This window comes from Musa acuminata, chromosome BXJ2-2, assembly GCF_036884655.1.
Source record: "Musa acuminata AAA Group cultivar baxijiao chromosome BXJ2-2, Cavendish_Baxijiao_AAA, whole genome shotgun sequence".
Taxonomy (NCBI): Eukaryota; Viridiplantae; Streptophyta; class Magnoliopsida; order Zingiberales; family Musaceae; genus Musa; species Musa acuminata.
The window spans coordinates 29,246,313-29,261,521 of record NC_088339.1 but is presented as its reverse complement, the minus strand read 5'-3'; the positions used below and the strand labels follow the sequence as shown (position 1 = coordinate 29,261,521).

General features: G+C 38.4%; 3 protein-coding genes across 3 annotated transcripts; 2 read left to right on the top strand and 1 right to left on the bottom strand.

Moving 5' to 3' along the window:
• Positions 1 to 2,925: 2,925 nt before the first annotated feature.
• On the top strand, positions 2,926 to 6,654 carry LOC135583566 (protein CutA 1, chloroplastic-like). The gene is made up of 6 exons (XM_065094691.1): positions 2,926 to 3,127; positions 4,144 to 4,259; positions 4,591 to 4,653; positions 5,358 to 5,389; positions 6,093 to 6,187; positions 6,310 to 6,654. Exons 1-6 carry the CDS (start codon positions 3,087 to 3,089, stop codon positions 6,392 to 6,394), a joined length of 432 nt encoding a protein of 143 aa, XP_064950763.1. The 5' UTR covers positions 2,926 to 3,086; the 3' UTR covers positions 6,395 to 6,654.
• Positions 6,655 to 7,065: 411 nt separating this feature from the next.
• Positions 7,066 to 8,373, top strand: LOC103976256 (SKP1-like protein 5). The gene is made up of 2 exons (XM_065096488.1): positions 7,066 to 7,124; positions 7,458 to 8,373. Exon 2 carries the CDS (start codon positions 7,558 to 7,560, stop codon positions 8,056 to 8,058), a length of 501 nt encoding a protein of 166 aa, XP_064952560.1. The 5' UTR covers positions 7,066 to 7,124; positions 7,458 to 7,557; the 3' UTR covers positions 8,059 to 8,373.
• A 29-nt stretch (positions 8,374 to 8,402) lies between these two features.
• LOC135605895 (transcription initiation factor IIB-like) lies at positions 8,403 to 13,469 on the bottom strand. Its single transcript, XM_065096487.1, has 7 exons — positions 12,959 to 13,469; positions 11,751 to 11,775; positions 10,148 to 10,277; positions 9,935 to 10,065; positions 9,666 to 9,754; positions 8,973 to 9,049; positions 8,403 to 8,901 (listed from the first exon to the last, which is right to left on the bottom strand). The coding sequence occupies exons 1-7, from the start codon at positions 13,309 to 13,311 to the stop codon at positions 8,768 to 8,770; spliced, it is 939 nt and encodes a 312-aa protein (XP_064952559.1). The 5' UTR covers positions 13,312 to 13,469; the 3' UTR covers positions 8,403 to 8,767.
• Positions 13,470 to 15,209: the final 1,740 nt, after the last annotated feature.

Below are 15,209 nucleotides of genomic sequence, written 5' to 3'. Positions count from 1 at the left end.
GTTTTCAGTAGCTTATGATAAGTAGAATATAATACTAATTCTAAATCCTCAGATCAGTTCCATGTAGAAAATTTGTATCACAATAGTTATTACAGGGGAAGTCTGCTTTCAGAAACTGTTTGTCACAGCCATAAAAAATTAAAGAAAAAAGAAATAAACAGTATGTGTCTAGAGAGACGCACATCCAGTTTTCGTACAATCATACACAGTCAAAAGACTCAAAACGGCTACTACCAAGCTTAAGTTTAAAATCTCAGTCCACAACAATTTCAACACATTGTTGGACCAGAAAAATATTGGCATACTGCAGTAGCTGCACAAAATCTAATATGTACCAGTAATAAAAATAAATGAGTACTAACCATGAATTAAAAACATTGTACCATGCTATATGATTCTATACTGATCATCGGTTAAGACTGATAAAGACTAATTGGTACATACTAATCCAACCAATATTTGAAATCGTAGCTACAACTGGCGCATATACAAGAGTAGTTTATAGAATTTTTAAAGGAAAAAAGTAATGGGATGCAAGCAATGTCTTTGGCTATCTATCAAACTTTGTTCAGGTACATTTGGTTCAAAGTAAAGCAAACAACAAAGGAATCCTTTTATGTTAACACAGAGCACTCACTAGTCCTATTGCATCTTGGATTTGATGCTAGACAATTTGGGACATTACTCATCGCTTTAAAGTGTCAGTAAAAATTTCCAATGACATAAAGAAGAACCAATAATAACAAACAAAGATTCCTCTAATGGAAAATAGATAGTATATGATAAGAATATAACAAAGAGGATAAAAATTTACAAGTCAAGCATGCCTTATCAGAAAAGAGAGTGCCATTAATGTACTAAAGGATGTTAACATGTAAGACCGATTAGAACAGCTCAAGTCTATGGATCTGAATGTTCTCATGTTTCTTTTGTTCATCTTGAGTGTAACACTTAATACTGTCAACGAGTCAGAAAAACTGTAAACCACATTCGTAACTACATACAGTAGCAAGAACTTTGATATTCATCTTGCTCATACCCAAGAACAAAAATCCAGTTGCAGAACCATTATAGTTGAAAATACACATTATTGGCTAAAATGTAGAAAATCTGATAAAATGTATCATACATGACTATGAAAAGACCTATCGGAAACACATGCTAAGACAATAATTTAGTTAGTTCTGTACAGCTAGAGATTTTTTGAACTATATCTACATATCTATAAGTACATAGGTAAATCGCTTCAAGTGCAGCATATAACCTTGAATAAAGCATGAAACATGAGCAAACAATGTAAAGATGATGACTAAGAAAGATGGAAGTGGAACATTCGAGTGGACGAAAAAAATAGCAATGAAGATAGGTAAGAAACAACTACAACCTCTATTAACACATCAACAAGATTCAAATCATATAGCAATCTAAGAATTTATGACCAAGGGCATTGGTAGACGGCTATGTACATTCTGTAGCATGCATTTATGTTAGGACAAAATTTGGACCGAGACTTAAATTATAGCTTATTACAAAAAATTACATTCATCACTATAATAACCATCATAGACGTCACCTGGTTGAAAGAATAATATTAAATAGGAACCTCGAACATAAGAGAAAATCACAATCTTTAATGCACAAGGGAAGCAATAAAGTGATCATTTTATTTTATCATAATCAAATATATATATCGGTCAATAGCGGTTTCAGTAACCTATTGGATTGGGTGATATACCTACCCATACCACCTGGTATCATTAAATGAAGCAATAAAAAACAAAATGTTCTACTTACATGGACTAGTATTGTGTTTTACGTTACTATAACAAAGGATATAAATATCAAACCAATATTGGTTTCAGTAACCTATCGAATTCGGTGAAATACCTACCTAAACTGCATAGAATCATCAAATAAAGTCACAAAAAAACAAAAGTGAAATGATAAGTACTAGTATCATGCTATACGTTTCAATTGCAGGATTTGATCAAACAAGTAGATACTCTACAGTCATCGAATGTTCCAACAACCAATCCATGGCTATTAGGGATAGGAAGCCATGTTCTGTTCATGGTTTTGAGTAATACAATGACAATAATAGCGGGAAAAAGTTTGGAAAGTTTAGAGTAAAGATTCTCGATATACATACTAAACCATAACAAATTTACTGAACGATATCAGAGTCCATAAGTAAATACGCCATCAGAAGACGAAGAATGTTTATCGCTTGCCACGTGAAATAAAACAATGGCGACAAGTAGCCAAAACCCCGAGTTTAAGAACTGAACTTTCCATCAAAAAATCAAAGAACTGGGACGGAAACACACTTATTCCAGTCAAATTCACGAAGCCGACTTTCGCACATAGAAGAGACCAGAAAGGCGGAGAACCATTCAAGTCGGGTATAAATACGGGAATGAAGCACGGTTGGGAGAAAGGAGAGACAACGTACCCGACGCGAATCAATCCGCCGGCTCTCGACAAGATTGGCGATGCTGTCGTCGGCGAAGCGAGGGTTGAGGAGAGTACCACCAGTGGCTCCGATCTTTCTTGATCTTTGCGGCCTCGCTCATGCGAGAAACTCAATCTCGGTTGGGGAAGCAGAGGCAAAGAGAGCGATCGATGGAGATCCCAGTAAGATCTCGACCGTCAATCGAGTGGACCCCGCTTGAATTGACTCGGTGAAGAAAGGACGGCTGAGATGCTAGATGAAGGTGGATGAACGGTTCTGCCAAGTGTTTTCGAGTTGATAAATATGAACATATGAGGGGTTAATATATAAAATATACCTGATTCGTGCTTCAAGCATCAATATGCATAAAAGCCCCTGATAATTATAATATTCTGACTCACGAAGGTAAAGCAAGGAATAAGCATCCCTCCCTCTGAGGCTCTTCTTACACATGACTTGCTTGGTCACTCTGTCATCTACGGTGCTCTATAACATATAAAGGGAGAAGGGGAACAATGCCACTTCGAAGCCTTTCTCCGGCCGTCTCCATCTCATCCACCCCTCCTTCACCCCGCCCTTCGTCGGGTGCCTGTGGGTTCTGAGCCTCGGCTCTTTTTCTGCGCTCGCCTTCAATATGGGGTGCGCTCAGTCCTACCGCCGCATTCCTTTCCTGGGGTAAATCCTCCAATCTTCCCTGCCCTTACTCTCTGGTGTGGATAATGAATCGCCCAATTTGCATGGCATAAATTTCCAGAAAAAAAAAAAGCTTTTGTACCCAAATGGTGATAATCTATAAGCGAAATGTGGATGGTGTATGGAGAACGATTGAACGGATCAAAAAGCTTTTTATCTTATGAAAACAAAATTAAATAACAAGATTAATTGCTTCAAAGAAGAAATAAGTTTTCTAACCCTGAAGCTTGACCTTCATGTTGCATGGTTTTTTGGGTTGGTCCTGATTCATGGTGCACCTTAGAGATTCATGATGGTTATTATCTTAGTTATTGATTCGATCCTCTGGTGCACATGAATCATGATTTTAATTTCCGAAATCTAGAATGCATAATTAACTATCATTTAAGAAGAAGAGTTGGATAGGCATCTACTACTGTTGCCACTTTCTTGTTCTAGCTGTAACTTCTTTGTTTGCAATAATTTTATAGGTTTAAGGCTATCATTTCTATTTGTTGATCCTAGTAACAAAACTTACTACTATATCCCAAAATCCAAGTGTTTGCTGTGTGTCAAGGAGATATTAATTTGCCACTGTGGTGCATTTGTTTGTATCATGCATATTATACATGTCAATGAGTGCCATATCATGCAAACGCATGCACGCTTGACAATAACCATAGTGACCAACTTTTCCAACACAAGTCATGGCTCCTATGGGTACGCCTAGTTCGTATATTGTAGATATTTTCTAGTGTATGCATTTACTTTTTGCTTTGGGGAAGCGTTTCTCTGATTTGAATTCTGATTCCATCAACTGCCATATAGTTTGCAAAAATCTATTGAAGTGTATGACTGTCCTTTTCTTATCTGTTGATGGCACCTTCTTTGTTTTTTATCTTTCCTGTTCTTGTACTCTGAGTATAGCTCTCTGCCAGATCTATTTACACCAGACACTACCTTCTCATGTCGTGCCTCTTTTCCTTGCCGCTCATGAATTAAATTTTCCATTTGTGCAGGGTAAAGCCTGTTGATAATCGATCTGCCAGTAGTCTTTGCTCTACTGGGATGGATGCAACTTCAACCACTGTTCCGTCCATAGTTGTTTATGTTACTGTTCCAAATAAAGAAGCAGGTATCTTTATTGTAATTTTTTGAACATTTTTAAAAGCATCCTTGACTGGACAATCAATGATTATCAATGAAAAGTGTTTTGGGCTCGCACAAATAGCCAGTGTTGTTTTTCTGTTTAAATTTGCAAATATCAACGGATGAGCTCACTACTTTTATCATCTTGCCGTTGTACTTCATTGTTAAACTTTTGATTTTTGTTATAAGCTCCACATGATAGCTCACAGAGTCAGATTAAGCAAGAAAATCTGATCCATTTCTTTTGGCGCAAAAGTTGGTTGCCACTCCTGATGTTTTACTCAATAATTACATCAGTGTTGCCTATCCAAATGCAGGCACGAAGCTCGCTGAAAGCATTATCCAGGAAAAACTTGCTGCATGTGTTAATCAAGTGCCAGGCATGTGCAAAATCATCACCTTATATATGGCAAATTGCAAAAATCTTATCCATTTTTCTTACTTATGGGCATGGCAAGTATTTTAGGTATATTGATATAACATATATCTAGGTTATTTATGTGCATAAATGAGTAGAGTTGTTGATCAAAAGGGTCTTTTTTGAATTGGATGAATTCATTCCTTGAGGTATCTTATTGTCGTTGTGAACTGTTCGAATATGATAGATACCAAAAGCATTGATGGTAAGATATATTGCTCAATAAAACAATTGGAATTGAGGAATCAAGTTGGAAGGAAGCTTACATGTTGTTACACTTTCAGACTGCTGAAATATTTGATCCATTTATGAAAAAGAGAACAAGAAATCTTCAAAGTGAAGAAACTGCAAATGCATCATCTTCCAACCAAAAGAGTGAAAGGCTCTAAACTAGAAAAAGGAAGGAATTAGTTAGATTTAGTAACTTCGCTATTTAAACTTTATATTCTCTCTCACATGGTAAAGTACAGGTTTATGTTGTTTAAGCAACATATGTTGATGGTTCCATTGAATGTCACTAAATATTGTAACCTCTTTAAATGTTATTAAATATTTCAACAATAGACATTGACTTGATGACCTAAGAAAAATACTGCTTATTATACAACCATTGACATCAATTCTTCTGAATGTTTCTCTAAATATGCTAGTGCCATGTGTTTGCAGGCATCAAATCAGTTTACTGGTGGGATGGCAAGGTATAGTTACTATTCTGCTCAACTACAAACTGTGGAAATATCTCATGAAATCCACACCTTCATGTCGGTAGAAGTGTCATAAACTAGACATTCTGCATGTTATGCACGACCAAGTGTGTTGCTTGGCAACACAGAATACAATTCTTTCCACAGCTTTGCCTGCCTCATTAGCAAATACGTCCTTGCTATTTCATTAGTTCACAGGCAAGATACAGCAAGAATTAGGAGCATATGACATTTTATGAGAGGAAACTTTGTACAACCTGAGATGAGGGCGAGTGCTTCATATACCCACTTTACGAAACTCCCAAATGGTTAACAGAAAATTTACGGAAGTCATATATTATTCTAGCCATGATTGGTAGGATGGTTTTCTGAAGGTAGCTTGATTATGTCAGAGGTGTTGGGTGGGAGTTGTAAAGGTAATTTGACCTCATCATAGGGGTGAGTGATTTGCAAAGCTTACGTGCAAAGCATTTCTCCTTACAGGGATTGGTTTATACCGATAAGAAGTAGTGGGTAATTCACAAAATATAGTTATCGACAAATGGATCCAGATAGTATACCTGTAACCCTATCAAATTCATTTACACTTTTACAGTGGACTAGCAATATATATGTTAGCTATTCTTCAGGTATGCATAAATATCTAAACACACCATCTGTGGCTGACTAAAATAATCTATCTCTTCCGTATCTCCAGGTACAAACAGACTCTGAGGAATTACTCATTATAAAAACCAGGGAATCCCTTCTTAGTGCTTTGACAGAACATGTTCAGTCCAACCATGAGTACGAGTAAGCCCCAGCCAGCCTGAACACTGAGCATTAATGAGCCTTTAATTTGCAATTATTCAGGTTATGTTTGATGATTTGGCTATCTATATTATTGGTAAACTGACAATTAGTTTTTCTTCCAGTGTTCCTGAAGTCATAGCTTTACCTATCAATGGTGGCAATCTCAAGTACTTAGAGTGGATCAAGAACAGTACTCGAGAAAATTAATTCGCATAGCCTTTTATGCGACCTGTTTATTGGAAATATGGAGTTTGATTCCTGATACCACACAGGGACAGGGCGAGAATGCCTTATGCTAAAAGCATGCTTTCTTTCATCCTGTTTACGATATCAAATTGACAGTCATCTGTGATGTGTATGGAACCATTGATTGTGATGTGTATCACTGAATCACAATTCAATTCCTATTATTGTACAAACTTTCATATTATTTATTATTCAGGATTGTGGCATTTGCATAAGCTATGTGATGCAGCTGCATATAAAATAGTTATAAATTTGAGTTGCTATTTCATCATGCATTCTGTTCAACCCTTTCTTCTTGATTTCATACTGTGAAAGGCTTTGTGAGTCAAGTGCATTGACTGTTTTTGAAACACTGTGCGATCTATGAAATGCTACATGAGAGCTTTCAATCTGTTTCCTGGACACTTCATGGCTAGTTCAAGCACCACATTACACAAGTGATCAGACAAAAGTCAGTATTAGTCTCTACGACTTATTTCGTCATTGTTAAAAGCTATAAAGGTTATGTTGAATAAAGTAGGAAAAAAAATGTTCATGCAATTTGCCAAAATAAATAAAAAGAACACAATCCATACAACTGCATATACAAGTATAAATATGTGGTGTTTACATAGCATAATCATTGACATCATCTCTGCTCTTCCATCTCCTCGAACAGTCCCTCTCTCTCCCTCTCTTCTGCCGCAGCGAGGTAAACAAATCCCTCTTCTCTTCGATTTGTTCTTTGTGCTTCGTTCGTGTTTGATCGATCTTTGGGGTCTTGGAGAAGGCATCTGTGGAACCTCAATTGAACGCCATGCGAGTTCTCGTGTTCTGCATTCTTTTTCTTCTGTTCCTGTGTAGGCAATCTTTGTTCTCTGATCTCTTGCTTAAGAACAAGAAGAAGAAGAAGAAGACGATGCTGTTTTCTTGGTTGTTCTTGCACCATGCTTCAAACCTTAGCGTGCATATCCCTTTGTAGCTCCTGCATTTGTTAGATTCTGTTATCCTGGATAGATCTTGATCTGAAATCTATCTTACGAAGGTGAGGTGGTGCGAGGTGAAATCCTTCTCCTTGCCGTGAAGGATTGCCAAGAGATTTAGGTTTCTTGATCCCTTCAGGTCTCGAGGAACCTTGATCGATCATGTCGGAGGGAACCAAGGAGCCCGATGGTGGCGAGGAGAAGGTGGTTCTCAAGACCCACGACGGCCAGGAGTTTACCGTGGACATGGCCACCGCCAACCGATCCGGGACACTCAAGAACCTGCTCTCGGAAGTCGGTGGCAGCAGCGACAACCCGCAAGTGATCCCCCTCCCGAGTAGCATCACCAGCCCAGTGCTCGGCAAGGTGGTGGAGTACTGCCAGCGGCACGCGGGCGGCGGCGGCGGCAGGGGGGGCGTGCAAGCGCTGGAGCAGTTCGACGAGGAGTTGGTGGAGCTCGACAAGGACATGCTGTTGGACGTCACCTACGCAGCCGCGTTCCTCGACGTGCCGCGGCTGCTCGACCTCACCAGCCAGGCCGTGGCCGACGCCATCAAGAAGATGTCCGTGGAGGAAGTCAGGCACTACTTCGGCGTCGTCTCCGACTTCACCGAAGAGGAAGAGAAGGTGATTCGGAGCGAGTGTCCCTGGGCCTTCGAATGATGGCGACCTGCAACTCGTGCGCTTCTTGGGATCCCCGTTCTTGGACAGTTTACCGGTTAACGTTCTTGGTGTTGTGGTCTGACTTCCATCTCAAAGACGGCATCAGTCATCCAATCAATCCTCCTTTCTCTACTGTATTCATTTAGTTCAGAGGAATGATAAAGAGGAAAAGAAAGGCATAAGAAAAAACTGAGAATAATAATTCCCTAAGAAAAGCACACAACACACCAAAGTGGTTGTAATCTTTGGATTAATTCCTTGTACGTTTGTGTCAAAAATTGTGTTGATTGACTGGCCAACAAAGAGAGTAGAAAAAGAAAATAAAAAGATAAAAAAGATATATATGCAAGAGAAACTGGCAAATTATATTACACTGGTTCCCATACATAATTCGATTCAGTACTTGATAAGCGTCCGTCGCAAATTGCACGGGCAAGAATTCGGAAGCAAGAGCCTTTTGCTTAATGACTCCTTAAGTAACTCACTAAAACTCTAATTATGTTCCATCTAAATTAAAACAGAGGTCTCTCTCGGAAGAGAAAAATGAACACGAGCAGATCGAATTTGCAACAACATTGAATGCTAATCACAAATCAGGCCATCTTTAGCTTAATGCAGCATCCCTCTCAGCAGTTCAGTCTAAAAGTTCTCTCTACTCCTTTGGATGTTTAGTCATGAGCTGAAAAGAAGGTAGGGATCTAAGAATAAGTTAGGGGCTGCAAAGGTTCTTAAGATCCTCCTCCTTGGAAAAGAAGGTAGGAATGATCCTTGAAGCATAAGGATAAAGATCTTTGTAGGAGTTCTTGATGGTGCCTTCTGCCACTCCAGTTGCCAGGGATATATCTGCCAAGAAACATTCATGTCAAGAGACAGAATCCAAATGGCAACTCAAAAAGATCAAGAGAATGTGGAACCTTTGACGGGTTTCTTGTCATCAGATAACTGAGTTATCATATAAATGACAGCTGCTGCAATTGATATAGGGCTCCTCCTGCAAATTGAAACTTGAGCTTTCCAATATGAAAAATGTTGACAATAATATCTGATAACTGACTGGTTCTTCGTGAAATCAAATGTGATTGCTTAGAAGCATGGACTAAGAATAGAAACTCGAAAAATCTACGTTACTAGCGGATACTGATGGACCTGTAAACTAATTTTTCAAATTTGGTAGAGAGTAGGAGGATTGAGAGTTTCCGTAACAGGGTATAGAGCTATAGTAGGTGTGAAACACTAAGTAGGCTAATAGATCCAGGCCTCCACTGTGGCTGGTAGCATTAACCATACTAAATCTTGAACTCTTAAAAGTACACAAGCAATCCATCTGATAGAGATTGAACGTGTCAAAAATATCTGATGAATAGCAGGGGGAGAAACATTGCTAGATATGATATCAATTTAATCTCAAGGCTAAACTACAAGCTTAAATGAAAAGACCAAAACACACTAAGGCAGTCTTGTATTTGTTCTATCATCACAATTCATAATGCCATATATTATGCCAAGATCTATCAATCCCAAAGCTAAAATACTAATCAAATGCAAAGCTCAAAAATGCTAAAATGCAATTGCCTATCAGCTCTATCAACCCATTTCAAATGTAATACCTAATGTCAAGTTCTTCTGACTTTTGAACTGCTTCTTGAGCCGCTTTAACTGCTTGGTTTGTCATGCCAAGATGTGAACAGAATCGTCTCTGATCATCAGGGCAGAAAGCAATGAAAAATTATAAGCATATATGTTTCAGAAACTAAGATCTCCAAGTTAAAAAGTCAAAAATTCAGATAAAGAACTGAAAAGGAACAAAAGAAAATGAATGTCGATTTGATACGGCAAATGCAATTGCAATTGATGAAGCAAATATGCCAAAACTAACCAAAAAATCTCCTGCATGAATTGTTCCCATCTCCATAGATTGCCCCATCTCAATTTCAAGCTGTTTCACAATGAACTCTTTAGCCCGACCTATTTCCTTTTTCGTAGCTCCATTGGCAACAGAACAGATCTCTGTATGAAGGAAAAACATAAGTTAAGCAATATCTACTAAAGATGAAAACCATAATAGGAGAGAAACCTAAAAATGATGTACCCTTTACAGTACGAGGCTTGTCCTCCTGCCGACAAGCTATGTATAGACAAGCCGCTAAAATTGCATCTTGATTGCGCCCTCTAACAGATTTCAGATCTTCAACTTTTTTATATATCTCATTGGCTCGATCCTAATAAGTGACAGATAAAACTATCAATAAAGCATAAGAACCATTTACAGAATTTTAATTATACCTGATATCCTATTCAGCTAAGTGTCAACAACCATCCTATATTGAAGACAGAATTAGGTTACTAACTAACTGTATGCAGGAAGCACATAACTTTTACTAGGAACTTATAAACCATGCACCACAAATGTTTGTAACTGCAAATATACTATGGATATGACATAGGATAAAGAGAAGAAACATTGGAACATAATTCGACTTCCAAGTTCTGGGTGATATTATAGCAAAAGGATGTAACAATAACAAAGCCGTTAATACTAGCTTATGGATGAGCAAACAAATATGATACAATGACAATAAATGTAACTAAAGTAAGGACAATCATGGTTTTTTGGATCTTGTTTACTACTATATGACAGTTTTTGTTTACTAGTTAATATAGGACGCAAAGATCAAAGTAGTCAACTTCCAGTCAGGATTTCAATATCTAAAATATCCTTTAACTGAAAAGCAAAAGGTTGACTTTCTTAAGTGTCCTAAATTGTAACAGAATAACAAAATATGCCAAAAGGTACAATCTTTGTTTTATCTAAATTACAATATGTTACAATTATCACTGGCATGAAAATCTGTTTGAGGTGGCCTGTTATTAGCTATGCTTTTTATAATTCTATCCAATAAGTGATGCAATTAGAGAGAGTGATGAGAGAAAGAGGGAAGTCGAGTTGACAGTCCTAAAAAAATAAATAGATGAACCTAAAAATAATCGCCTAAGATCACAAACTAATTCAGCCTGTCTTCAGCAATATTGCCTCCAACAACTGGTGTTCTGTCACGAGAACCTAATCACACAATGAGTGAATCCAAGTAAATATTTCATGTTCAGATAAGGGAATAACATGTGGGGCAAGTCAGCATGGATGGTCCAAATCACACTCCTCTTGTGTATAAGATTGACTGTTCTGTAAAAGTTCAATCACAAGCTTCTCATAAGGTCATGCATATTTCAATGCCGGATTCTTGTACCAAATGAATGATTATTGGAGATTTAGCTCTCTTTGGACTTAAGAATGACAAAACCATCATTTGTAATAAAGCATATTCAGCATTTTGTAACTTGAATCTAAGAAGTCAATAGGACCTCATGTTTCTTTCCATATAATTATCTATGGTAATGAAAACCTGAAATTCCTGTCCCCTTTCTAAGCATGTAAAGGACAATTGATCAACTAAGAGAAAATGTAGCACAAATGGCACTTGAGAGATTATCTATAAAGAAGATTGAGGCACATAATAAACCTGATCCGTCTCATCCACAGATGAAGTTCCATACTAAGCTTAGCAGAACTTTTAGAAACACAAGTATTGTTATTTTTCCTCATAAATCATAAGTTTATTCAGTGAGATACACTGCTTTCACAAATAAAATTATAAAAAAGGAACTTCAGAATAAAATCAAGCGAGATTCTGTACCTTGATAGTGGCAACAAGACCCAACCTAGACAAAAAGAAACCAACAGATCAGATCTAGCTTCAATAACCATCATATCTGAGTAAATATAAAAACATTACAAAGTTCAATCAAAATTTTCATGCTAATCAACCACTAATGTAACTTGTATAAGTATTAGAGTATCTAGCCTGGCTGAACCCCATGAAGATCTTATATAAATAAACTGAACAAAGACCATAATATCAATCATGCTCTTAAAAACATTTGAAGGCACCTAAATAGTGCATGAAAAGAATCAGTTCATTGGGACAAAGTGGCCTTCATGCAAGTCACATCAATAGTATACAAACAAAAGAAAAAAGGGTTTTCCAATGTTATGAAATTATGAATACATTCCAATTAGAAATGTACATCAAAAGATCAGTTCTGGTATTGCAAAATTATCAGTTGTGGAAGCAGCTGGAATTGCCTACATCCAAGATTACTTTTTTGACAACATAGCAATAGTTGTGACTATTTTACAATTCAAAATTTTAGTCAATTTAGTTCTTTGTTAAGGATGCCAACATACGTAGCTCCTAGAATTAACCAACCATGGTTCTTTCTTACCCGTTCCTCCTCTTTATTCCTTCAAAGAAGTTAGAGCACAAATTAGTGACTCTATACAAGAGTATGATCACAGTTTGGACATTACACCATTCTGGAGATATCATTCTGCCATCCCTAAAATCCAGGCCTTTCCAAATAAGTAATGGTCTATATTTCTTACAATACTACAATTGTACCAAAAGTTCTTCCTAGATAGACACAAACCACAGGACATATCTTTCAAGAAAAACTAACGTTTGATACTATTAGGCAAACCATAGAAGATCATGGAAGAACTTGGAAAGAACAAATCAAATTTCATTACCAAATCATCACAATTTTTTTCACTTTTGCATTAAATTCATAGTATATGGAGATAAAAAATAACTGTAAACCCAATCTTTTTTGCACCCAGACCTTCTATCGTTTAGATAACAGCTAACCCCAGTCATTCTACAAACCAAGATCTTTCACACACGAAAAAATTGAATTCGCCATCGAACAAAACCCCAAACATGAACCAATCGTCGGGCGTGTCTCCACGATGATCAAATTCGTACAGGAAAGACGGTCCTTTGCACCGCGTACTGGCAGCATAGCATATTGTGGTAGGAGAGAAGAAAAAGAGACAAGAGGATACCTATCGGCCATGGTGGCGATGGTCTTGAAGGCGAGGATTAGGGATCGGTCGGGGTTGGATCCGCGGTTCTGCCAGCGACCGAGGGAGGAGGAGAGGAACTCTCCCTGGGCGCCGTTGGGCTTGGAGATGACAGTGGAAAGGCCGCCGTCGGCGAGGAGGGGGTTGGTGGGCCCGCCGACACGGACGGGGTCGTTGTCCCCGGACTCGTTGGCGAAGGTCCGCCACTCGGAGGTCTCGTCGATGGAGTGCGCCTCCAGCACCAGCCCGCACTCGGAGCACACCGTGTCCCCCGCCGAGTGGTCGAACACCACCTCCGTCCCCCGCTTGCAGTCCGGGCAATAGGCGTCCCCCATCGCTCGCTCCCCAATCCCGATCCTCTCCCTCGATCGACGTCGGTCTCCTCGCTCGCTCGCTCGCTCGCTCGCGCTCTATCGCTCGCGCTCTAGTCTCTTCCCTCCGCCGCCCCGGAGCGCGAGATCGGCTCCAATAAGAGACGGGAGATAAAGAAATGGGAACCAAAGCGGTGTATTTTGGGTCGGAATCGGACTAAATAATATCTCAAAAAATCATATTGCGTTGGGAAATTGATGTCACGCGTTTCACATGTATTAATCGAATCAAGTTGACTCGATCGAGTCGGATTCGTCAATTGGACTTTTAGTGGTTCAGGTTGACTTGCTCAGCCAACCAATGTCAATGGTCACATCACAAATTTTCACCCTAAAAATGTGGATTCGATAATATAACATATTGTCAACAATTCCTTGAATTCAAAATCTTACAACTCTATTTTGGAGAATCGAAAGTAATTAACTAGAAATATTTTTTTTAAAAATAAATCATATGTTAATTTGGAATAAGAAGATTGTTTAAACAAAAGGGATTGAATTGTTATCCTCATTATTAATTTTTTTTATATTTCAAATTGATTTATCTCCAATATGATTGTAATTTTTTATAGTCTTTCCTTAAAAATGCATTCCAAAAAAATTGATTAGTGCATTATTGTATAAGTAATAGGTTTCATATTGTAATTAATACATGTGTAAGAATCATAAACATCATTAGACATAAATATTTTTTAAAATTTAAAAATAGAAGAAAAAAAATGTCTTCTCAATTTGAAGGCATCCTTCAAAGAAAAACACATTTTTTTCTTTCCTGAAGGAAACACTTTTGTCTTCCTACATCTCACTATCTAATGCATGTTCTGTGTCACAGGGACTTCCATTGTTGAGGAAAGCACCTTTTTAGGTTCACTTCCACATTGCATACTCTCTTCAGAGGAAATTTCTTCCTGTTCTTCACAGTGACTCGAATGGATTCAGAGTCTCATCCTGGAAATTGCCACTCGAAAAGATTGTGATTCTTCATCTGGTACATGCTTTTGGTTGTTTCAAATTTTATGTGATCGGTGGCATCTTCTTTCCATTCTATTATGGCTGTCTATTTCTCAAGCCACATGAAGAGTCAAAACTTGATCACGAGCAAGCTAAAATGCACGGCTTGTGTTTGTAATATAGCTTCAGTCAACTGCAAAGGAATGGCGGCTGTTATCACATCAAGCATCAAAAGGCACTGAGATCTCCGACCATGCGTACAGCTTGTTGATGCGTAAAGGGAGGTAGGAATTGCATTTGTTTGAGCCAACAAATTCCAGCCTGAGGACAAAGGAATCAGAATGTTTCTATTGGTTCCATTTCTTGCAAGATTATACCAAGTAGGAGAAGGAAAAGCCAGACGGTGGGATATTGGTGAGGTCCTCGAAAGAAAGCAGGAAGTCAAACGAGGCAAGGATGGGAGCATGGTGCAGAAGCCTCATCAGAGAATAAAGCTCGGCTTAGTCTACACTTTGTGCATCAAGACTTGTTATGTTTTCCAACCCCAAGAAATGTCAGCTTAAGAAGAAGGAAGAAAAAAGAGGGAGATTCCCTTTCTCCGGGAGGACTTCATCAGTGATGGATTCTAGACTCAGGTTTTTTTTCGTGAAAAGCCAATTCCAAGCTTGACATGTAAAACTCAGAGATGTGCTTTGACACCAAGGATCATGATCTACCCACCATGGAGTCATGTATGCCAAACCCAACCCAACTCGGTGTGGTGGAGAACTCGAAGCAGGTCTTCAAAGACACAGCAGGCCTGACCCATGAGCCGAAACCGGTTAGCTTCGGACAGGCCTGCTGTTCAAGATTTTATGACAGACAATTCGATATACTACAGTACATGCAGATTGCTAGCTAATCTACTCTCC

Coding starts and splice junctions, on each gene's coding strand:
- LOC135583566 (XM_065094691.1), top strand. CDS start 3,087: ATGGGGTGCGCTCAGTCCTACCGCCGCATTCCTTTCCTGGG. Junction 3,128..4,143: donor CGCCGCATTCCTTTCCTGGG/GTAAATCCTCCA, acceptor CCATTTGTGCAG/GGTAAAGCCTGTTGATAATC. Junction 4,654..5,357: donor ATGTGTTAATCAAGTGCCAG/GCATGTGCAAAA, acceptor ATGTGTTTGCAG/GCATCAAATCAGTTTACTGG.
- LOC103976256 (XM_065096488.1), top strand. CDS start 7,558: ATGTCGGAGGGAACCAAGGAGCCCGATGGTGGCGAGGAGAAGGTGGTT.
- LOC135605895 (XM_065096487.1), bottom strand. CDS start 13,311: ATGGGGGACGCCTATTGCCCGGACTGCAAGCGGGGGACGGAGGTGGTG. Junction 11,776..12,958: donor ATCGCCACCATGGCCGATAG/GTATCCTCTTGT, acceptor CTTTTTGTCTAG/GTTGGGTCTTGTTGCCACTA. Junction 9,050..9,665: donor TCAGAAGAACTTGACATTAG/GTATTACATTTG, acceptor TTCAATTTGCAG/GAGGAGCCCTATATCAATTG.